This window comes from Microtus oregoni, unplaced genomic scaffold (genome assembly GCF_018167655.1).
Source record: "Microtus oregoni isolate MIOR12 unplaced genomic scaffold, Mior012 000003F_ref0000135, whole genome shotgun sequence".
Taxonomy (NCBI): domain Eukaryota; kingdom Metazoa; phylum Chordata; class Mammalia; order Rodentia; family Cricetidae; genus Microtus; species Microtus oregoni.
The window spans coordinates 23506847-23531387 of NW_024543062.1; the positions used below are offsets into that span (position 1 = coordinate 23506847).

At 49.8% G+C, this 24541-nt stretch overlaps 2 protein-coding genes across 14 annotated transcripts in view; one reads left to right on the plus strand and one right to left on the minus strand.

Annotated features, from left to right (window-relative positions):
• Nucleotides 1-3737, plus strand: part of Fbrsl1 (fibrosin like 1) — an 89035-nt gene extending 85298 nt beyond the window's left edge. For all 13 annotated transcript variants that reach the window (XM_041647554.1, XM_041647601.1, XM_041647603.1 and 10 more), the window contains one exon: nucleotides 2311-3737. In XM_041647554.1, coding sequence (XP_041503488.1) covers nucleotides 2311-3157 — 847 coding nt within the window. In that variant the 3' untranslated portion in view covers nucleotides 3158-3737. The remainder of the gene's footprint in view (nucleotides 1-2310) is intronic.
• Nucleotides 3738-17238: 13501 nt separating this feature from the next.
• Nucleotides 17239-20924, minus strand: Lrcol1 (leucine rich colipase like 1). The gene is made up of 5 exons (XM_041648110.1): nucleotides 20823-20924; nucleotides 19592-19717; nucleotides 19269-19394; nucleotides 19029-19151; nucleotides 17239-17268 (listed from the first exon to the last, which is right to left on the minus strand). The coding sequence occupies exons 1-5, from the start codon at nucleotides 20922-20924 to the stop codon at nucleotides 17239-17241; spliced, it is 507 nt and encodes a 168-aa protein (XP_041504044.1).
• Nucleotides 20925-24541: the final 3617 nt, after the last annotated feature.

Consider the following 24541-nt stretch of genomic DNA (forward strand, 5'->3'; position numbering starts at 1 on the left):
AGCTTGGGTATGGAGTTTATTTAATGGGGAAGGGGATTATGGAGTGAAGAGATAATAGAGCGGGGAGGGTGCCTCAGAAGAGGGGTGGACAGAGGATGAAAGATGGGTGGGAGATCAGGGTGGGCGGGGCCCCCCTCTCTCTCTCTCTCTCTCTCTCTCTCTCTCTCTGGTTTTTCTTTTTTTTTTCTTTTTTCTTTTTTTTTTTTTTGGTTTTTTTGAGACAGGGTTTCTCTGAGGTTTTGGAGCCTGTCCTGGAACTAGCTCTTGTAGACCAGGCTGGCCTCGAACTCACAGAGATCCGCCTGCCTCTGCCTCCCGAGTGCTGGGATTAAAGGCGTGCGCCACCACCACCACTGCCCACCGGAGCTTGTCTCTTAAAGGGGCAGGGTACTCTAGTGACACGGAAGATCAGCAAAATAACAGTTGCCCTTCTGTTTTATGAAGTTTTCTGAGTCAGTGAGACTTTGAAAGTGAAAAGTATTACCCAATTTGTGTTGTGTCCACACTTCAGTCAACAGGCTAACTAATGTCTTCAGGCTTAAGACAAGCGAAAGTGTGTAGAATGGAAATCTTGTACACTGTTTTAGGCTAGGAGAGTGTGAAGCTTGTTTCTGGAAGTAAGTGGTCACCTAACATGCACCCCCAATTACAGTGACCTGGCAAGCAAAGCCAGAGGCAGGAAGTTGGAGGACCTCGGAGAGTCAGTTGAGGGCGCTTGTAAACTCAACCCAGATTTTACCTTAATGTGTGGATGTTTGATGGATTGGTGTGGGGACTGGCTTCTGCTCTAGAGGTTGGTAGTTAGGGAGGGAAAGTGGGCAGGTGAGGAAGACTCAATTGAGTTTATATGACATTCCAATAAAACCTCAGAATGTTATTTGTACTGCGTATGAAGACAAAGGCTGCGAAGACCTAGAGGTTTCAGATGGTAAGCAGGTGAGCAGCTCTGGGTGAGAGATGTCAGCAAAGGTAGATGGGTAAGGGGCGGGAGGAAAGATTACTCAGAGGAAGGGGCGTAGGTCCCCAAAACTGCCCCCCTGGGTCTTGGCACCAAGTGTTAAGCTCTAGATTGGTCAAGGCAATGTGAAAATGAGAGGAGACTGACCTCTGCAAACACAGTTTGCCCTTCAACCAGAACATGAGAAGCAGCATCTCGACGGGAGTGGAGGGTATATGCCCAGGTCCAGAAGCTTGGGGGCTTTCTGAGGCAGGAAGGGGAACTTTCTCAGGGTGGAAGGTTCCGTCTGCGGATGAATTCCCCTGCAGTCTCAAAGCTGCAGATGCTAATGCAGGTTGTTTTTATCAGGGACTTCCTAGGTCATCATGTCAGCCTTCCTGCAGCTGGCACCTTAGAGTGCTCTCTGAGATCCCTCCCTGGTCAGGCTCTGGAGGCTCTTTCCTGCCCCCAGACCAAAGGAGCAGGGTCCTTTGCCTGGTGAGAGCAGAATTGGCCAGTATGAGAGACTCAGCTAGGTGAGAACAGAGCCCTGGGCCTGCTCTAGACTTCCCCACACTGAGCAAATGTGGGAGAAGCCGGGCTGTGGTGGTGCACATTTTTAATCCCAGCACTCAGAAGGCAAAGGCAGGTGGATCTCTGAGTTCGAAGGCAGCTTGGTATTCAGAGTTCCAGGACAGGCTCCAAAGCTACACAGAGAAACCCTGTCTCAAACAAACAAACAAAATGTGGGAAAAGAACCTGCTTGTAGGCCTAGCTGGGGACCCTACCAGAAAAGTGAGTGTAGCGTGTTTTCAGGATCCTCCCTGGCCCTTTGGTGAGAACAGCAAGAACCCAGGGCAAGTGGCCCAGGCTAACCTTGAACTGTATAGCCTGGTCTTGAACCGTTTAGTCCTCCAGTCAAAGCCTCTCAGCTGGAATTACAGGCCTGCATTATTAGGCTGGTGCTGAGGGAATTTAAAACAGACAGCATCTGTAGTTAAACTACTAGAAAGCAACTGCATACCCCTAAACCTGAGAATGCTTAAATTTTGAGCAGGGAATTCCAGGGTTGGGGGAGCCATGTTGCCTTGCCTCCCCAGCCCCCAAGTGGTAGAACTCCGAGCAGTTTTTCATGCTGCAGCCACCAGGACAATATAGAGAACTGTATCTAATAACCAGGGAAGGAATGATAGGGAGCTTCCTATTGTCCACAACCAGTGTCTTCACAGTTAGGGCACTTCTAACACTGGACATGCCTAGAGCCCAGGATACAGAGGCTCCACAGCGGGAATACTGAGGTCACAGGAACTTGACAAACACCTTTCTAGGAGCTATAGATGCTCTAGGTGATGGCTCTATCCTGTTGTCCCCAGGGACCTCCTGGAGAAGACGCACCTGCTGAGCCACAACTCGCCTGCAGCATCAGTGAGCCACCCCATCAGCAGCCTCCTGCAGCGGGGCCCTGGTGAGCTGGGCCTCCCTAGAATCCTCACAGAGAGTGAGGCTGAGCCTCGGGTCAAGGAGGGCCACTCATCAGGCAAAGAGGATGGTGCCAAACAGGGTGCACGACCTCCATCGCCCTACTGCAAGGCAGCTCTGGATGACTGCCTGCGCCTGGCAGGCCTGTTGGGTCGGGAGTCCGGCAAGCAGACGCCTGAGCAGCCCCAGGGCGATGTGAAGGTAAAGGAGGAGCACAGGGAAGACGAGACACCGGAGCTCACGGGCATCAGCGTGCACTCCACAGCCACACATCTGGGCCTGGGCTCGTCGGGCTTCGTGTGGGACCTGCCGCGCGACACCTACCGGGGCCTAGAACTGCCACGTCGCACTTTTCCCGCCCTGCCGCCCGCTGCGGGCCCCGCTGCCTTCGAGCTCTCCGAGCGCACCTACCGCGACCGCGAGCCTCACGACTACAGCCCGGAGTGCCTGCGGGAGGTGCGCCGGGAAGAGCTGGATCGCGCCAGCGCACCCGCCTCGGGCACGGCGCTCTTGCCGGCACTGCATTACCCGCGCCTGGCTCCTGGCGCGCTACACGGCACGCTCCTGGCCCGGACCCCGCCGGCCACCGCCGCACTCGGGGCGCCTCCTCCACTGGTGGCTGCTAGCGGGGTGTCTACACCACCAGCGCGCTCTAGGACGACGCCGCTGGCGCTTGGGCCTGGCGAGGCGCGCGACTACTCGCCGGCGGCGTGCAACCCGCCTGAGGTGGAGGCTCGGTAGTCCCAGCATAGCGGACTGACTCACTTACATACCTGGGATCTGAACACAGTTCCTCTAGTCCAGGAGCAGCGCCGCTCGCTCCACGCTGGGGCTTGCATAGTCCAGGACTTGACTCTTTTTCTGGGGTAACTTTATTTTCCGAGCTTGCAGTTAGGACACTGGGAAAAATTTAGCTTTGTAACTCCCCACAGCTGACAAGCATTTTTAATGGTTTTGTATTTTTCTTAATTTTGTGCTCTAACATTTTAAAGAACCAAAAAAGAAAATAAGAAATTTTATTTGGGATTTACGGTTTCACGTCTCAGATTCCGTTTGAGCCCCAGAGTTTGTCTTATTTATAGAAACAGTCTTTCTGTCTAGCGCACTGTGAGGCTCCACACTCAGGCCCGGCTCTGGCCTTCCCTTGGTACTTGGAACCGAAGTTACAGATATATATTAATAATAATAATAATAATGTACAAAACTTTGGGTTTTCTGCCTTATGCACAGGTGTAAGAGGATTTCTTTGGTTTGATTTTTTTTTAGAGAAAAACATGTAAATATTCTGTTGATATAATTATAAAACTTATTAAATTCTTAACCTGGACAGTCTATAAAAAGTTTCTAGAAATCCCTCTGGTTATTTGTGTACGTGGTCACAAAAACCCACTTGGCTGTCAGTTGTGAACACACTCAGCAGAGTATCTGCAGCGACTATCCTTCAACTATGCAAGCCTCCCAGGCAAGACAGGATGTTTAGGGAAAGTACCTGAGCCTCCTGTCGGGGTGGTTGGACCTCCCAGAGAGCCACACTTGTGGGCATCTCCTTAGACTCACTGTGGACTTCAGGACTGACCCCAGTTACAAGGACAAACCCGTGCCCACATGCTAATGCTAGTGTTGCGTTGTCTGGATCTTAGAAAAAGATTAGTTTCTTCCTAGCGTCTGTCTGGGTGTTGCCCTCCCACCCCCACTATCACCACCGACCCAAACAGTCTGTTTTCTCGTCAATCAACAGTGATAAATATAGCCTTGATTTGGATAAAATGTGGTCCAGTGTCTTGTGTGGCTCTGAGGCAGGTGTCTCACTGTCTCTATCCTTCCCTGGGATATGAGGCTCTGGGCTTCAAAGTGCCTCGAGGGCATTCTGAGACTGTGGGGCTGGCAGTCCATGCTGCTCGCTTCAGCTTTTGTTTCCCTTGGGGCTGTCCTGTGGGTACCACTTCTGCTGTACCCCCCCCCCCCATCTGCATGACTGACTTTGCAGGTTGGCCCAAGTGACATGAACCCTAACCATCCTGGCCACAGCAGCCCATATTACCAGAGATGCCGGGTTTTCTACTTGGAACCCATTCTTCACGTTCTCACTGTTGGTGCATAGGGCTTGCAGCTCTTGAGAGCACATTGCCACATGCAGGTGTCTCTGACCTGCCTGTTGCACCACATAGAACCATGTTAACTCTGCCCAGTGAATGAAAACTTAGAATGTCTGGGGTAAGAGATAGCCAGTGACCTCCTTCCATATGTGTGCAGGATAGTGCCACCTGCCCATATCGATGAAGCTCAGGACCCACCTGTACATCTGACTTGGTGTAGCTCTCACTGTGTCCTGTTTGGGCTTGGAAGTAAAGTTTTAATCAGGTCACCTTGTCGAGTGGAAAGCCTGGGTGATAGAATACCAGTGACAAACCAAGTAGGGTTCTGCAGAGTGCTTGGACTTTCTTACAGAATAAGGAGTGCCTTAAAGCAGCTGCATCACCAGAAAATCTTTTTTTTTTTTTTTTTTTTTTTTTTTTTGGTTTTTCGAGACAGGGTTTCTCTGGAGCTTTGGAGCCTGTCCTGGAACTAGCTCTTGCAGACCAGGCTGGTCTCGAACTCACAGAGATCCGCCTGCCTCTGCCTCCCGAGTGCTGGGATTAAAGGCATGCGCCACCACCGCCCGGCTCCAGAAAATCTTAACATGAATGAGAACCCAAAAGAACAACTTAGAGCTGCAAGATGGGATGCCCATCTTCCCCAGCTTTTATACTCCAGCACTTTCCTAAATCACTAGGCCATGTTCAACTAGGGCTAATTACATACAAATGGCGAAGGGGCACAAGAGGGAGCACCTAGAATAGAAGGCCATCACCCCTCCCCCTTCTATGAGGAAATATCAGTAGTCAACAAGCCAGATCTTGGAGGGCTTGCAAACAGTAACGGCTGCTCTGACAATAACTATATTATTATATTAGTGCTTTATAACCATATGGCTGCCCAAGCCCCAGAATGAAAGCATTATGAACACAGTGATGCTGTGGATTGGGTAGCAGAAGGGAACGTCCCCTGTATCCCAGAAAGTTATGATCCAGATAGGTATTTTGGCTATATGTCTCCTCCCAGGGTACCCTGGATTAGACAAGACTTCACTTGCCCTAACTCATCTTTTGTTTTTTTGGTTTTGGGACTGTATATAGACCAGGCTGTCCTGGAACTTAATGATGTAGACCAGGTTGTCCTCAAACTCAGAGATTTATCTGCTTTCCTTGTCTACTTCATCAGAGTGATTCCAATATCTGGGCATGAAGAACAAAGCCAGAGGCCCGCCCTCTGGGTGCTGAGAAGATGGGAGAGAATGGGGAGTGGGGAGGTAGAGCTGCAGCTTTCACAGTGGTGAGGAACAGGCCCACGTGAGAGGACTGCTCTGCCACTTGAGACCATGGTGATATCAAGGGCCTGGGCTGCCATGTCTGGGTCAGCCAGGGTCTCTGTGGTCTGTGTTGCCACCAAGGGCCATGTAGATGTCTGTGGTCTGGGTTGCCACCTGAAGCCGTGTTGATGTCTGAGGACCACAATGAACTGACCCTGTCCCTCTGCTGCCACAGCAAGGGAAAAGTACCAGTGTGGAGAGCTGGTGAGGGTGGAGGGGATAGGCTGACCAACCCAGGCCCCACCCAGGCCCAGATCCAGGCCTTTGATTGGCCCACCCCAACACCTGCCCCATCTGTGAGCTGTTGGAACATGTGAAGGGCTGGTCTTACTGAGGAACCATAGCCTCAGGATCTCCGTGACTTTGGGCAAGAGCAAGATAACTAAGAGGAATTTCAGTGAAGGGTGGTGATATTTTGTTTATATCTAAATGAATGAAGCCTGCCTGAAGATCAGAGTGCAGAGCTAAGCCACTAGAGGCCAGGCAGTGGTGGCACACACCTTTCATTCCAGGACTCAGGAGACAGATCTTATAGTTCAAGGCCACCCTGGGCTACAGGAGATTGAATCTGTTTAAAAGAGAAACAGAGCTCACACGAAGGTGATCCTAGCACTTGGGATCACACGCCTTTAATCCCAGCACTAGGGAGGTGGAGACAAGTGATGTGGCTGGGGAGTGGAGAGAGGAATATAGGCGGAAGGAGACTGCTGCAGTCTGAGACTTGGTATAGACAGATGCAATCGAGAGATGCAGTCTGAGGACAGGATCGCCCCTTTGGTCTGAGCATTGCTAGAGGTAAAACAAGTCTCTAAGGGCCTGCTGCTCTGGCTCTCTGATCTTCAGCATTAACCCCATCATGCTAAGTGATGGTCCAGTATTGATAGTTTAGCAGAAGCCAAAGGTCTTGAACCAGACCAATGACTCATTGCAATAAACATTTGCAAGTAAAGCTGTTTGGGCAAAAGGGTGACACACTGCAGCTCCCAGCACCACTAGGACAAACGAATACATGATGGAGAGCGGGAAAGACAGCCGAGCAGAGAGGTGCATGTGATGGAGGACAGGAGAGACAGCCGAGCAGAGAGGTGCGTGTGATGGAGGACAGGAGAGACAGCCGAGCAGAGAGGTGCGTGTGATGGAGGACAGGAGAGACAGCCGAGCAGAGAGGTGCGTGTGATGGAGGACAGGAGAGACAGCCGAGCAGAGAGGTGCGTGTGATGGAGGACAGGAGAGACAGCCGAGCAGAGAGGTGTGTGTGATGGAAGACAGGAGAGACAGCCGAGCAGAGAGGTGTGTGTGATGGAGGACAGGAGAGACAGCCGAGCAGAGAGGTGCGTGTGATGGAAGACAGGAGAGACAGCCGAGCAGAGAGGTGCGTGTGATGGAAGACAGGAGAGACAGCCGAGCAGAGAGGTGTGTGTGATGGAGGACAGGAGAGACAGCCGAGCAGAGAGGTGTGTGTGATGGAAGACAGGAGAGACAGCCGAGCAGAGAGGTGCGTGTGATGGAGGACAGGAGAGACAGCCGAGCAGAGAGGTGTGTGTGATGGAAGACAGGAGAGACAGCCGAGCAGAGAGGTGTGTGTGATGGAGGACAGGAGAGACAGCCGAGCAGAGAGGTGTGTGTGATGGAGGACAGGAGAGACAGCCGAGCAGAGAGGTGCGTGTGATGGAGGACAGGAGAGACAGCCGAGCAGAGAGGTGCGTGTGATGGAGGACAGGAGAGACAGCCGAGCAGAGAGGTGCGTGTGATGGAGGACAGGAGAGACAGCCGAGCAGAGAGGTGCGTGTGATGGAGGACAGGAGAGACAGCCGAGCAGAGAGGTGCGTGTGATGGAGGACAGGAGAGACAGCCGAGCAGAGAGGTGCGTGTGATGGAGGACAGGAGAGACAGCCGAGCAGAGAGGTGTGTGTGATGGAGGACAGGAGAGACAGCCGAGCAGAGAGGTGTGTGTGATGGAGGACAGGAGAGACAGCCGAGCAGAGAGGTGTGTGTGATGGAGGACAGGAGAGACAGCCGAGCAGAGAGGTGTGTGTGATGGAGGACAGGAGAGACAGCCGAGCAGAGAGGTGTGTGTGATGGAGGACAGGAGAGACAGCCAAGCAGAGAGGTGCGTGTGATGGAGGACAGGAAAGACAGCCAAGCAGAGAGGTGCGTGTGTAGTGAGCTGGAGAGCAACAGCCGTGATGTAAGAGAACGCTACGGGGAGCTGGAGAGATGGCTCAGTGGTTAAGAGCACTGCCTGCTCTTCCAAAGGTCCTGAGTTCAATTCCCAGCAACCACATGGTGGCTCACAACCATCTGTAATGAGGTCTGGTGCCCTCTTCTGGCCTGCAGGCATACACACAAAATACTGTATACATAATAAATAAATAAATGTTTAAAAAAAAAAAAGAGAACGCTACGGTTGATAGCCACTGCCCAGAGGGGTCAGCACGATGTTTTTGTTGTTGTTTGGTTTTGATTTTTTTACTTTCTTTTGGGGGAGGTTACAAGGACTGGGAAATGAGTGGGATTTAAAAAACAAAACAAACAAACAAAACCAATACTTTGTCATCCAGGTGGGATCACACATTCCTTTAATCCCATCAGAGGCAGAGGAAGTTAGATTTCTGTGAGAACATAGCATGTTTCAGCCAGGGCTACACAGTGTCACTGACTAGAGTGGGTTTGGAGGCCGCTCACAGGGCCCTGTTCAGAGGGCCCTGTTCAGAGCCTTGCAGAACCACTTCAAGAGGCCATAGAACTCACCACTAGGTGTGAGCAGCAGGTTAGGGTCCTCTAGCTAAGACCATCATGTTGATGAGTACTGAGTGACAGCCAACGGTACATCTTTCCTCAAGGCGAAGGAAACGCGGAACGCGGAACAGGTTTTTGGATGGGGGGGGGGGGGTGCAGGCCTGGTGAAGGTAGTGTGCAGAGAGAGAGAGAGAGAGAGAGAGAGGAGTGGGGGGGAGAGATAGAGAAGATGGCGCATCCAGGTTTTTTGTTTGTTTGTTTGTTTTTTTTTTTTTTTTTTTGGTTTTTCGAGACAGGGTTTCTCTGTGGTTTTGGAGCCTGTCCTGAAACTAGCTCTTGTAGACCAGGCTGGTCTTGAACTCACTGAGATCCGCCTGCCTCTGCCTCCCGAGTGCTGGGATTAAAGGAGTGCGCCACCACCACCATGCGCTAGACGGCCTTTAAAAGCATCCAGCTTTTAAAGGCCGTCTAGCGCATGAGCACAGGGGGATGATGTGGCTACGTCACACACAGATGATGGAGCTCACGCATGCGCGCAAGGGCTCACGCAGCTGCATCATACGTAGATGATGCAACCATGCTGCATATGGGTCACGCGGGGTCCTTTAAGATTCCCAGAGCCATTAGGCACTTCTGCCTGAGGGCTTGTCCGCACGTGCATGGCCCTGGAACCCGGAAGTGTCAGCCGTGTTGTGTGACTGAATCATTACAGGTCCTCGTGGGTCCTTACCTAATACCTGCACCTCATTAGTGTGGTTGTAGGAGCCGGCCATGATAGGCTAAATATGGAAGTTCTTTACTTCCAACCATTATCACCTGCCAGTGTAGGACTCAGCCATCGGTAAGTTTCATGGAAGCCTGAGTCTCAGTAGTTTACCCTGATGCAATGCCTGGTTGCAGAAAGGACCATAAACTAAGATTACCCAAGCACCACCCAAGAGCGGACCATCCAAAGGAAATGCCTAGCATTCCAACTGCTGTAACTATCTACACTCACTAGCACACAGTGGCCAACACACACTCACCAGGACACCCCTAGACAAATGTCAGCCAATCAGAAACCCCTCACCCCCACCTTTACTACTATAAAAACCCAACTCTGAACTCGGGGCTCTCTGTTTATTCCAAAACATTGGACATGTGGAGAGACTGAGTTTGCAAACTTTCATAAAATAAAGGCTCTTTGCTTTTACATACGGGACTCAGTCTCCTTGTTGGCTTTTGGGGGACTTTGCAGATTTGGGCATAATGTGGTATAGACATTCCTTTCTGGAGTAGACTGTCACGTTTATGGATGATTGCCTTGGATGGGCAACATTCAGGGTACTGTCTGCTACTTGGGCATCTCTGTGAAAACCTGGGCCCAGAGAGCGTCCTTGCAATGAGGACAAGACACAGCTGGCGATGACCCTTGGCAAAGAGTACATCATTTGACAACAGAACTCCAATTCAAGGCAAGTCTGAACATGCCCAGTCAGCCGCATGAGAGACAAAGAAAGCAGGACTGGCCCATTAGATTCCATAGCCGCCCACGCCATGTGGGACTCTCAGCTTTCACTGACCTGCCTGCAGCTGGCCTCCAGCCCATAGCCTCCTCAGCAGCTGCCAGACACCAGCTTCAGTGAAAACAAAGGAGCCACGGGGCTGGACTAGAGCAAGATGAAATGTCACTGGGAGAAGACATCTTAGATCCAGTGGGCAGCAACAAAAGCATGAGACCTCTGAAAGAAACTGCAGTCTGTATGAAACAACTGGTGCTGGAGCCAAAACCTGCTCCCTTAGAAGTGGAGATGCAAGCTCTAGCTACCAGTTCTCCTCCAGTGCTGCAACTGCATGGTATGTCCAGATCCGTGAAGTCTCCCAAAGCCAACAAGGAGAACTGAGTCCTGTTTGGAAAAGCTGTGATGTAATGGTCTGCTCTGTCCCTTTAAGAGACAAGCCACGCCTACTCTCTCCCCTGTAGCTGATCTTCAGCTTCCAGCCTGAGTCCTTTCCTTTTCCATCTCCCTCTCAAAGAGGCAGCTTCTGTGTCTCCCCACTTCTCCTCTTCCCCTCCTCTCTCTCTCTCTCTCTCTCTCTCTCTCTGCCTCTCTCTCTCTCTCTCTGCTCGTCTCCCCTTTCCCCTCCATAACCCACTAAATAAATATCCAACCTTACTCTGCAGGGCATGCCTATCCATGTCTCTGTCTCTCGCCCACCACATGGCTCTCTGCCTGGGACCAGCCGCCTTCGGAGACCTGTGGCGTGGTCTCGTGGTGTGCCCATCCGTCTGTCTTTCCTCATGGAACTGGCTGCCCCATCAAGGTCTCTTACTCACCATGCGGCTCCCTGCTCCCTGCCTGGGACCCAGCTGTCTCCGTGGCCTGCTGTAGTCTCAGGACCTGCCTGCACTTCGAGGACCTGCTTCCCACTGCCTGCCACAGCTCAGGGACCTGGGGCGTGGTCTCATGGCCCGCAGCCCACTGCTGCCACTCAGGGACTTGCAGCATTTTACTTTTTACTTAAACCATTACAAATGAGCCTTGATTTTATGCAATTTTGCAAACTCTGTGTGTCCAGTGTATTAGAATAATCAGAGAGCCCCAAGCTCAGTTAGAGTTGGGTTTTTATAATAGTAAAGGTGGGGGTGAGTGGTTTCTGAGGTTCAGGACCCCTGATTGGCTGACATTTGTCTAGGGGTGTCCTGGTGAAAAATGATGGGTGTGTGCTGGCAGATGGTCCTATCTACAATGGTTGGAACATTAGGAATTTTCTTTGGATGGTCTGTTCCTGGGTGGTACCTGGGTAGTCTCAGTTTGTGGTCCTTCCTGCAACCAGGTATTGCTTCGGGGTAAACTATTGAAACTCAGGCCTCCTTTAAGCTTGTTAAGGCTGAGTCCTACAGAAATCACCCCAAACAACACCCATTTTACTTCTAGATGCTGTGAGTGAAGACAAAGTCCCCCCATCTATGCCCCAGCTATAAAGCTCCCTAAGTTTGATGTGCCTCTGGAGTGGGCTGGAACTCCCAGACTCGACTCACCCCCTAAGGTACTGTCAAAGCTCTGAGTAACTTCCCCTTTGCCTTTCAGCAGCTCTTTTTGTTTTGTTTTGTTTTTCGAGACTCTGAAGCTTTGGAGCCTGTACTGGAACTGGTTCTTGTAGACCAGGTTGTCCTCAAACTCACAGAGTTCTCTGCCTCCCAAGTGCAGGGATTAAAGGCATGCGCCGCCGCCACCACCACCACCCCCAGTCTTTCAGCAACTCTTGCCTCAAGCATCTGCTTCCTTGCACCTGATAAACACACTTGCCCTTTTTCATTGTTAGTGTAGTTGTTGTTCCCTTGCAACACTACAACTCCCAACATCCCTCTGGACTCCAGAGCACGCAAGCGCGGGACACATTTCCCAGAAGCCTTTGCATCCTCTGTTAAAAGCAAGGGCAAGCCACAAGTTCGCCCCTTCTTATCCCTTCCCTTTGTCCCTTCCTTTTACTTTTCCTAGTGTGTTTTCCCCTCCCATTAAAAAGTGTACCACGTGGTACCGCCGCGTGTCTGTGTCTTTTCTAGCGTAACCCTCGTCTAACCCGCAGGAATTAAGAACCCACCAAGGAATTAAGAACAACATTTTGGTGCCGCCGCATTGACTCGGAGACCTCTCCGTCCGGTGCCCGAGGCTTTTGCCTCTGGGTTTCGCCGACAAGGTCCAAAGAACCGACAGCCTTCGCTCACCACCACCTGTTTCCACGGCCATTTCCACAGCTTCATCCTGATCCGTGAGTTACCCTGAGTTGGCTTCCTTCCCCCTGGGGCGTTCGAAGACTGTCCGGCCGGCTTTCTTTGCGCACCTCGGGCTAGGGCTAGGTTGCTAACCCGCCTCCCCCGGTTTTTTGCCCTCGGCCGAAACGCTCAGTCCGCGCACCCGGAGTTCGGTGCTCCGGGCTTTTTTCTCTTTTTTCTTCCTTTTTTCTAACTTTTTCCTGTCCACTTTCGGGCCGCTTCTTGTGGCACCTCCGGGCCCTGTGCCCTAAAGAGCTTAATCGCCTCCTCTCAGCCAGGACTTTCTCTCCCGTACGGTTGCTGGGTCAGGGCAGTTAAGAGTTAGCACGCCCCAAGAACGCCCGGGATGCCAGCGCTCTTGGCTTGCCGTGTTCACGGTAATTGTCTCCTCCCAGCCGGGGCCGGGGCCTTTCCTCCCCCCGTACGGTAGCTGGGTTCGGGCCAGTTACCTTTTGCGGACAGACTTCGTTTCAGTCGTGGGCTCTGTAACCAACCCCCACATCTGGAAGGCTGGTGCAATGCCATCCCTCCGGGGACCCTCTGCTCCCGCCGCTGCTATGGATCCCGCGGACAAACCTCAACCCCCCTGCCTTCACACACCCCCCACCGCGCCTCGGGGGGGCCACTCGCTCTCGCTCCGCCCAGTTGAGCGACAGCGACAGCTCACCCATTACCGTTCCTTCTCCGGGCCAGCCTCGCCCCACTTCTCCCGCAACAGGTCGTGCGTGTCTTCCATGTCTTCCGATTCTTCCCTGCCTCCCCTCCGCCACAGGCCACACAGGCAGCTTGGAGCGTCTCCTCCCTGTCCTACGCCTCCCCCTCGGTCTTCCAAGGCCCCTCTAGGCTCCCGCTGTCACTAACCACCACTCTCCCTTTGTTACACCTAAGGATATCAGGCTCCTAAAAGCTACAGCAGCCTCCTGTCAGATCTGCCAAAAGTCAGATCCCAGGACCAAATATTCACTTAACCGTTTGTCTCCACAGCTCAAGATAATCCTTCATACACGGTGACCCAAACCGGACCCTGTTCTCTTAGGTTCCAAAGGACGCCGGATTCAGTTCCCTCTGCTACAGTCTAAGGAAAACAATGGTCCCGATCCGTCGCTGTGTTAACACACCCTCCCTTCTTTAAATTCATAAATAACCGTCTAGCTGTCGTTACAGGTACCCCCATCAAATATGAAGGCAAGTGGTAAGCAGATTCTCCTCTACAAAGCTCTTTTACGTAACAGGTCAGCTGCTGACTGCAGCAGTGGCCCCTGAAATGTTAAGAGATGTATGGTTAGAATCTATTTCTTTTAAGACAGTTTCCTTAAGCTCCGGGATGCCAGCCCAACGGATCAAACACAAAGGAATAAGTATCACTTAATTTTTTTATCATTTCTTAACCCCGGACATCCTAAGACCCTCTCCCCCCCCTCTTCACCCCAGCTCTCCAAAAATTCCCCCCCCTTCTTTTAATTTTTTTTTCTTTTACTAATGCAACTTTTGCCTTCCAGCATCTTAATGATGACCCAGCTACTCAGGAAAAGCCACACAGATTTCTTCAATCAGCCACCTCAGACGACAGCCAGGACTTCAAACATCAGTGACCGACTACACCAGCCAGCAACCCTGGACATCGGTGACCGACTACACCAGCCAGCAACTCTGGACATCATTGACCAACTACACCAGCCAGCAACCCTGGACATGGACATCAGTGACCAACTACACCAGCGACCGCAAACGCCAATGGGACATTGCCAAGATAATCGGACATTCCCTGGACCCCTCAACGCCCAAAGTCAGCAGGAAGCAGCCATGAGAGACTGGACTACGCCCCCATTCCCTACCCTTTAAGGTCCCCCAATTTCTTTTTAATCAAACCAAAAGGGTGAAATGTTGTTCCCTTGCAACACTACAACTCCCAACATCCCTCTGGACTCCAGCGCACGCAAGCGTGGGACACATTTCCCAGAAGCCTTTGCATCCTCTGTTAAAAGCAAGGGCAAGCCACAAGTTCGCCCCTTCTTATCCCTTCCCTTTGTCCCTTCCTTTTACTTTTCCTAGTGTGTTTTCCCCTCCCATTAAAAAGTGTACCACGTGGTACCGCCGCGTGTCTGTGTCTTTTCTAGCGTAACCCTCGTCTAACCCGCAGGAATTAAGAACAACCCGCAGGAATTAAGAACAACAGTAGTTCACTGCTGCCTGGGGCCTTCCCTCGCTCAATAGATTTTCCATCCTCAGGTCTGCGTTCACAGTGGGCTCTAAAAAGACCAGGTGCTTGTCCTGCAGCCTCACCAGCCTTGCCATCCTGTCACCTGGCAGCTTGTGCTCTTGAGGTAACACCACAGGACAAGCCAACGGCTCTGCTAAGCTATGGTCTGTGACGGTAATTGTAGACTCCAGTCTTTCCTGACGTGAATAAAAACGCACTGAGCAACAGCCACCTCATTTCCCATAGTATTAAAGCCACAGAGCACTTCTGAGGTGCGACTGCCCTGGAAAGGCTCTCCAGGAATCAACAACACTCAGCCTGCTGCACCTTGAATTGGCCCATCAATTTTTTACTTCCCATGGACCAAGTTTCTGTCTCAACCCTAGGAATCACTTCCCCAGCCAACCCTGATCGCTGACTCCAGAGATTCAATGCCTGTGGTGACTTGGTCCTTAAAGGTTTCCAGCCTGGGGTTTCGCAGAGCTGTGATCCCCTTCTTCCTTGTGTTTGTTTTACAACCCACTTGGCTCAAGCTGAAGCTATTCATCAGGAAAAAGAAGTGTTACAAAGCAGATCTTCACAGAACAGCTTGGGCACAACAGCAGTCTGTTCCACCGCTGCCCGTATTTTGTGTTTTCTGAATCAGGTGCTTTCTTGCCAAGGTGTTTCTGCTCTACCAAGGTCACAGCACCACCTGGTGGCTCATTTTGGAACAGCACAGGGTCTTGAACTGGTTAACATTAACTAGAAGTAATTGCTAAAGAAGGAAGGAACAAAACAAACTCCATTTTGAAAAAGAACTCCATTTTAGACAGGACCTAACTAGGGGGCTGAATGCAGTCCGGGAAAATCATAAACATTCCCAAGAAACTGTGTCTGCCCTGCTCAAAGTGACCAGGATGCCCACCAGGGTACTCAAACAACATCTGTTTAATCTGCTTGCTTCAAACGTCCTGGTTAACCACTGTTTTGCCTCTGAGGTTAGCACAGGGTCAGCAGATGTCTGGAGGACGTAACTGGGGGGCTGTTGCTATCCCCTTCAGATACTAACTGCCTATCAGGAGCTAACAGCTGAGCTATACCTCACCTTTAGCCAATGGTGATATAGGATAAGTAATTTTGTATTTTGAGACTGTAACCTTGGGATTGCTTTGTGATTTTTTTTTTTTTAGCTTTATAAGCCCCTTGCAAAAATAGACGGGGTCCTTCTCCCTCCATCTGCGGTGTCAGACTATGAGGCAGAGGACCTGTGCTAGCTTGTACTTAATAAACAAAATCTTGCTTTTGCATTCGGAAGTGTGGCTCCGTGGTGGTCTTCTTGGGGGTCCTTGGACTCAGGCACAACAAAGAAAACATCAAAAACCTGTGACTCAAGGCTCCGTCATGCTTTACTCTTGTGTCTTCTTCGCTTTCAGGTCACGGTTTTCATTGTGTGTTCCTGTGACCTTGCTTTAAAAAAAAACAAACAAACTAGACTGGGTGATGGTGGCGCACACCTTTAATCCCAGCACTCGGGAGGCAGAGGCAGGTGGATCTCTGTGAGTTCGAGACCAGCCTGGTCTACAAGAGCTAGTTCCAGGACAGGCTCCAAAACCACAGAGAAACCCTGTCTCGAAAAACCAAAAAAAACAAAAAAACAAAAAAAAAAAAAAACAAGAAGCCAGCCTGGAACAGCCAGGGCAATACAGAGAAACACTGTCTTGAAAAACCAAAACCAAACAAACAAAAAAACCTTCTCACAGGTATGTGCAGTCATTTGTGTTTTGATTCCTGATGTGTCAAGTTGATAACCACGAAGAACCATCACAGAGTCCTCGTGGTTGTTTAAGTAATGAGTCCCAAGTTATGTATTTTGAGAAACATCCATCGGGAAGTGAGGTTACCTCAGTCTTTTCAGTGGAAAGACTCAGCTAATTTTCTTTTCTTTCATTAGTAGACATCACAAAATGATATTTTATTCATTTAGGCTTGCATTTATTTCATTAGGAAGAAGGCGTGGCCCCATATCTCTCTCTCTCTCTCTCTCTCTCTCTCTCTCTCTCTCTCTCTGTGTGTGTGTGTGTGTGTGTGTGTGTGTGTGTGTGTGTAGATCAGATGGCAGTTTGTAGATCCCAGAGACAGAACTCAAGTTGTCAGCCTTGGTAGAAAGTGCCTTTACTCACTAAACCATCTTGTTGGCCCAAAAATGCTATTTTGTAAGTACTGTTAAAGATAATGCTGAAACCAAAAAGTTGGAAATAAAACGTCCTAGAAATGTCAGCAATTCTTAAAAATTGCATATTACCACTTTGAACTTACACATTTTTATAGTTTGCCTTACAGTTGATGTAATAAACACTTTACTATTAAGTTAGTAAGCAAAAGGCATCTTCTTTTGTGGTATTGGGGTTTAAACTTACAGCCTTGAGCGGACCAGGCTGGGCCACATCCTGTCCTAAGAAAGACACCAACATCTCAAACTCTTTCGGTGATCCCAGCCACAGCTTGTTCATAGTATCACCTCCACATTCCTCAGCAATGCTCAGGGAAAGACAGAGATGGCACAAGACACTTATGACACAGGAAGACCAGAGACTGTGCTATTCCCCTTCAAACACCCAGCAGTCTAAGTGAAGACTAGAGACTGTGCTATTCCCCTTCAAACACCAGCAGTGTAAATGAAGACCAGAGACTGTGCTATTCCCCTTCAAACACCCAGCAGTCTAAGTGAAGCACGTCTAAGGTCCAGGGCCCTGGTCATGAGGAGTCTAGGAAAATATAAAGCAGGTATTGGACTCATAAGCCAAATGGAACTGAAGGACCCCCTTCTGCAGAGGGCTCATCAGGAAGGGAGGAAGAAGAAAGGGAGCTGAACAGGGGCAAATTCAGCTAGCCCAGCATGGGCAAGTGTGGACAACAAAGGTGGACCTGGGTCAAAGTTGGGGAGTAAGGGGGACCTCAGCAGCTCACACTGGAGAAACTGCCAAAGAAAAACAGCCTGTAGAAATGGCTCAGCGGTAAAGAGCACTGGTTCCTCTTCCAAAGGTCCTGAGTTCAATTGCCAGCAACCACATGGTGGCTCACAGCCATCTATAATGAGATCTGGTGCCCTCTTCTGGTATGCAGGACTACATGCAGGCAGAACACTGTATCCATATTAGAGAAATAAGGAGAGAGAGAGAGAGAGAGAGAGAGAGAGAGAGAGAGAGCGAGCGAGCTATGGACTGCACAGATACTTTCTCACCAATCAGTAGTTTTTTTTATTTCTGTGTAGTAATTGATCAGCAATTCTATGATTTGTTCTTAGAAGCTGTAGTACTCAAGTTCATATTAACAACAAGCAACAGACATCTCTAATTTCCACAGAATTTTAGAACCCAAATAAGGAACCAGCATGGATGTGAACAGAGCACTCTCTGCTCTCTGAAGTCCAGTTTTAGTTCTGTGGTTGCAGGCTCTTGTTCATTCACTAAAGGGCAGCAAAAATCAGAGAGAAAAATTACATGAGTTTGATTTTAAGCACTAACCACAGCACCCTTGTTCGGGTCCAGACGCTGTGACTACCTGACCCTTTCCTTCATTTAAGCTGTGCCAGGATGTCCCTAGAGGCAATCAAGCTAAAGCAGATCCAACAGGAGGGGGCCCTTCTGGCAGGTGCCATGTTCTTTTAGGTTATTTGAGACAGGGTTTCTCTGTAGCCTTGGAGCCTGTCCTGGAACTCACTTTGTAGACCAGACTGGCCCCGAACTCACAGAGCTCTACCTGCCTCTGCCTCCCGAGTGTTGGGATTTAAGACATGTGCCACCACCACCCAGCAGGTACCATATTCTTAACCTTAGGAGCCATAGACCCCTGTGCACAGGTTGGTATTATGATGTCAAACAGCAAAATACGTATTTAACTCCACATGGCACCCATGGTCTACACAGCCCATGCATACAGTCTTGCTGCCGACTCCCACAGTGTTCATTCTCTGTAGTCCTCTCTTGTCCTCGGGCTCCACTAAGGACCAGTAGAAAGTAAAGGAGACGGGAAGGAGAGAAGTTGGGAGACATTTCTACTTGGTAATTGTAATGATACCTTTACTTGATAGATACCACAGACAGATACACAGATACGGAGAGACAGATAGAGGGACAGAGACAGACAGAGACAGAGCTATGAAATACAGAGAGAGACAGAATATACAGATATAATACACATGTACAGATATAGACACACTCCTGTAGGCCTGGAGACTGGTTCTGCCCCAGCTCCTGGTACTTTAAACACCAGCTTCCTGGCTTGTGCAAGCTTCTGGTCCCTCCAGGTGGGATCAACAGACCTTTATCATTGTGTAGCTTCACACCAGGCTCAGTGCCTGATCCAGGAACAGTCACCTCCACCCCCCCCCCCAGCCTGCTCCAGCTGTCTCCTCCACTTTAGCAACTGCATAGGGACCCTTAACCACAAGCAGTCACTGTGCCCTTTGTTGGTGGGACCTGCCCTCTGCAGCTTTAGTAGGTGGGGGTTGAGGTGGGTGACTTACCACTGGCAGGCACAAGGCCAAGAGCCCAGTTCTCTTTGTGCAGTGGGGAGAGCTGGTCTCACTCAGCGGGAGGCAACATAGGCTCCAGCACTCTGAGTGGCTTTGGCATTTGTCCCCTTCTTGCTGGAGAGAGATGGTCAGATATCATCTAGCCCCAGGGAGGGTGTTCCTTCCCTTTTCTCACCAGGGAGCCCGCTCCCATGGGGTGGCCCCTCACCTGTTCCCTTGCTCCATGCTCACCTTGCGCCAAGATACACACTGCAAGAAGATGGTCTTTGCTGAGCAGAACCTGTTAGGGCTGTCGCCAGTCCGGATGCAGCAGTTGCTGTAGCATTCCAAGTGTTCTTCACAGAAATGTCCATTCGGCTGTGAGGGAGCAGGAGACCAGCATTTTTTGCTGCCAGGGACTCCCTTCCCTCTAGCACCCTTGGGGACTCCCTTATATCCCACCCCCCACAGGGGCCACTTCCTTTAGCTCATCCAAAACCAGGTAGGAGTGGGGCCAGAAGGTGCCCCCTGCTGGTTTCTTTCCCTGCCTGGGTGTCACTAGGGGCCCCAGTCACCTTCTTCCAGGGTAAACATTGCAAGAACACGGTCTGGGGTGTGCAGAACTTCTGCGGGTTCAAGCTGTTAGTGACACAGCAGTCACTCTGACATTCAGAATTGTGTGCACACGGCTCTCCGATCACCTGAAACATTCCGATTCTGTTTACCTGCCCCAGGGCAGTTCAGCAGACCCAGTCCCCAGAAGGGCTTCTCTGGTCAGACACTACCACCACCCATTCTGGCTTCCTTAAATCAACCACCCTTCAATTCAAGATGAGCTGTCTGACCTGGGAAGAAGACAGAAAAGGTAGATGTCAGTAGGGGAAGGATGAGGAGTGGGGAGATAGTGTGAGATCATCTTAGCAGAGCCGAGTGGCTCACACCTTTGATCCCAGCCCAAGGGAGGCAGAGGCAGGCAGATCTCCGAGTTCAAGGGCAACCTGGTCTAGAGTGCATGCCCAGGCAGCCTGGGCTACACAGAGAAACCTGGTCTCAAAAAAGCCAAACCTCAGTCCCTCCACCCCCCAAAGCGTCTGTTGTTATAGGCCAGGTGCACAGAAGGCAAGCTGAGACAGAAGGAGGGCCAGGTGGCAGAGCAATAGGGCCTGGGCAGGAAGCACTATAGACAAACCCCGCGCTGTCTGGCTCACCTCTGATGCCAGGTGAAGAAACAGATGCTCGGAGGCAACCACTTTCCCGGGGTTGCACAGTTAGCTCGGCAGGAGCTAGCAAAGGAAGACCAGGGAGCTCCACCCAGATCCCTTCTGTCTTGCTTTTTAAAACAAAAACAGCGTGTTGGCTGTAGGTTAACTGCTAAGGAGACCGCAACCAGAGGTCAGCGAGGAGCCACACCAGGGCACACAGGAGAGAAGGCAGAGGAGAAGCGAACCACAGAGCAATAGGACACAGCACCGGTGATTTGGGTGTGTGTGCAAAGGCACAGAAAGGAATTATGGGAGATCCTCAGAGAGTCCTTGTTCCCTGCCTTCTGGAGCTTTCTCCAATCTGCTGTGTCTTTGGGGCTCCATTGGCAGATGGGGTTGCAAGAGGGTTAGGTGCAGCAGTAGGGTGTATCCTCAGACACTTTACAGTTGTGCAGCTTAGGGTCTGTGTTCTCAAGTCCCTCCCTACTGGGCCTGCCCAGATCATGGAGGCCCTGGCTTCCCCACCCTGCCACAGGCCTCTGTGAACTAGATTCCAGCCTCCTATCTAATAAGCATGCAGTGGGAAGACATAGTCTGAGCTCACCTTATAGGCTAAAATCACCTCTGTCTTCCTAGCCTGGAACGTGGACCCAGCCTGGAGCAGCAGCAGCAGCAGCAGCAGCAGCTTCCACACCATGACAGACATCACACATTAGGCCTGCTAGGGTATTATGGAGTCGGCTCTGCCCTTGGCACCCAGCAAAATATCCCCTTCCTTCCCCAGTGCTTTCTCTTATAAAATAGCTTTTATAAATATTCAAATGTATTTTTATGAGCAGTTTTGGGTTTACAGAAAAAATGCGCATAAGGCCCACGACTGTGTTTCAGTCAATGGACTGATTGCCTAGCATGTCCATCGCCCTCAGTTTGATCCCCAGCAGTGCATAAACATGACTGAACTCCCAGCACTGGGAAGTAGAGGCATGATAATCAGAAGTTCAGGGTTATTTTTACCCACATAGCAACTTTGAAGCCATCTTGGACTATGTGATACTCTCTCTCTTCCAAAAGAAACAAACAACAACCACAAAACCTAGCTGGGTGGTGGTGGCGCATGCCTTTAATCCCAGCACTCAGGAGGCAAACGCAGGTGGATCTTTATAAATTTGAGGCCAGCCTGGTCTATAGAGCAACTTCCAGGACAGCCAGGGCTACACAGAGAAACCCTGTCTCAAAAAGCCTAAATAAATGAATAAATGTAAAATCAAGAGAAAACAAACCCAAAATTGTGAAGAAAATTGGTTTCCAGTTCTCACCTACCCACTTTCTTCCTCAGTCCCCTTTTGTCTGCAGTAATGTGTCACACCAGTTGGGGTGAGCTGGTCACACCAGTGAATGCAGGGACACACACACTGCTGCCCAGATCCGAGCTTGGCACCGGGCTTCACACTTGTCAGTCACGTGTCCACTATCAGCACATCACACAGAGAATTGCCTGCCGTTCCTGCTCATCCTCCCCTCTGCCCACCAAGGCTGTTGCTGGTTTTTCTCTTTTCCTGTTTTTCTGTAGTTCAGCTTTTTCCAGAAGGCTCAGACTGGAACCACGGTCTGTGGCTTCTCAGAATGATTTATTTGATTTAGGTTAAGGATCCTCTGTGTCTTTTTCTTTTCTTTCCTTTCTTTTCTTTTCTTTTCTTTTCTTTCCTTTGTTTTTTGAGACAGGGTTTCTCTGTGTAGCCCTGGCTGTCCTGGAACTCACAGAGATCTGCCTGCCTCTGCCTCTCTGCCTCTGCTGGGACTAAAGGCGTGCACCACCACTGCCCAGCCAGTCAGCTCACTTCCTCTTTTTTTTTTCTTTTTTTCCCCCCCGAGACAGGGTTTCTCTGTAGCTTTGGGGTCTGTCCTGGAACTAGCTCTTGTAGACCACACTGGTCTTGAACTCACAGAGATCCATGTGCCTCTGCTGGGGTTAAAGGTCTGTGCCACCACTGTCCAGCCAGCTCACTTCCTTTTAATACTGAATAAAAGTTTGATTGTATTTTGAAAGAGTTGTTTGTTTGCTTTGTGTGTGGGTGTCTGTGGGCAGATGCCAGAAGTCTACCATGGTTCTCAGCAACCTTGCTTTTTGAGACAGGATCTCTCACTGAAACCTGGGCTGTCTCTGCCTCCATAGCACCGGAATTATAAAAGAATGCTACCACATTGAGCTTTTTTTTTTTTTAATTGGTTTTTTTTCGAGACAGGGTTTCTCTGTAGCTTTGGAGCCTGTCCTGGAACTAGCTCTTGTAGACCAGGCTGGCCTCGAACTCACAGAGATCTGCCTGCCTCTGCCTCCCAAGTTCTGGAATTAAAGGCATGCATGCACCACCACCACCCAGCCCACATTGAGTTGTTACATGTGGATTCTAGGAATATTACCAACTCAGGTCTTTGTGTTTGTACATCAAATGTTTTATTGATGAGGATGTATCTTCACCTTGACCCTGGACTTTAAACAATCTTTCCTCCCATTGAAGGGTTATTCCAAACATTAATTTACTTTTTTAAAAAAGATTTATTTAATGAGGATGTGTGTTTTTCTTGCATGCATGTGTGTATATTACATATATGCCTGGTATCTGTGGAGCCCCAGAAAAAGGCATATTACTCTCTGAAATTGGAGTTAAGGATGGTTATGAGTCTCTGTAGGTGTCGGGGACCAACAAGAGCCATCTGTTCAACCCATTATTTTTGTTTTTTAAAACAAACTCTCAATGTGTAGCCCAGGCTGGCTTTGAATGTATGATCATTCTGTATCAGCCTCTCAAGTGCTGAGATTATTGTTCTGTGCCACCAGGAGTGGCTAGGCTCATTAATTTAAGCAAGTATCTACTGCTAAAATAGGGAGTGTGCCTGTAAGTCTGGGTACGTTGATCTTTAAGCTCCAGTTGGCTTTCTCCCATTGGCCTCCCTCAGAGGAACCTTTTGTAATTGGCCATGTAGAAACCCTGTTTGTAGTATATGTGTTTTTTTGCTTCTGTTTGTTTTTACCACAAGGGATCCAACACCTTGGTTTGTGTGTGTCTCTAGCTCTCCTTAGGGCTCATTCCGTAGAACCAAGCCTTGTCCCTCTGTCTGGCATGCTCCTGACACTCAGATGTTCACTCAGCATATGACCATTGTCTCTTCCTGGCATCCCTGTCCTCTCCACAGACAGACAGATGAGCCTGCTTTGTTGGGGATGACTGGTCATGGCTTGGGAAAAGGCCAGAACCCAGACAGTAGCTATCAAGAAGCAACACAGGACTTTTAAAATAAAATTATGAGGAAGACGTCGTATTTCTCCCCTTGTTAGAATGTTAATGGAGAAATTTAATAGACAACAGAGTATTAGAAGCAATAAGGACTTACAACACATGTTAGTTATTAATAATCATAGAAACCAGGACGTCCCTAGTATCACTAGATAACTGAGTTATTTAAGATGAGGAAAGATGACAGTGCTCAAATCTTCATGAATAACAATGTCAAGTCCTGGCCTCTGATACCTCTCCACACGGGGTTTGTGTAGAGCATTCCCTGCCGCAGTGTGCATACTATGGAAAAGGCCCCACTGGGGTCAGGCAAATCCCTCCTCACTGTAGGCCTGGGTTTGCAGTAGACATAAACACCGGAACTGCAACCTCAGGCAGAGAGTTGGTGATGTGCAGAGTAAAACGACAGCCAACTGCCCAAACCCTGTCTGTGTTTCCAGGTTGCAATAATGGTCATCAAAGGAGAACAGAGGTTTTCACAAGTAATTCAGGAACTGGGCCCAGCGGCTCAGCTCTGTCTTCCCAGCTGCAAGCAAGCCTAAGGCAGGAGAATTACAAATTCAAGGACAGCCTAGGCAACTTAAAAAAATAAAATACAGACAGAATATTGTATACATAATAAATAAATAAATATTTTTTAAAAAAATATAAAAAAATAAAATAAAAAGAGGGCTGGAAATGTAGCTTAGTGGTTAGAGTTCTTGCTTACCGTGTGTGAGAAACTGGGGAAAAGGTACTGGTAATCTAAGAGGCTGGTCACAGTGAAAGGTGGACTCTTGAGAGCCAGCAGTGACCTGTACTGCAACCCCACAGTTTCAGGATAACTTGGATCATGCAGTAAGATCCTGTTTATACAAAAAAGAGACAGGAGGAGGTGGCTCAAGTAGTTAAGAGGGAATCTGCTGCTTTTGCAGAGGACCCAGCTTTTGTTTCCAGAACCCACGTAACTGCTTACAACTGTCTGTAACTCCAGTTCCAAAGGATCTGATGCCTTCTTCTGGCCAGGTATGCGTACAGTGCACAGGCATAC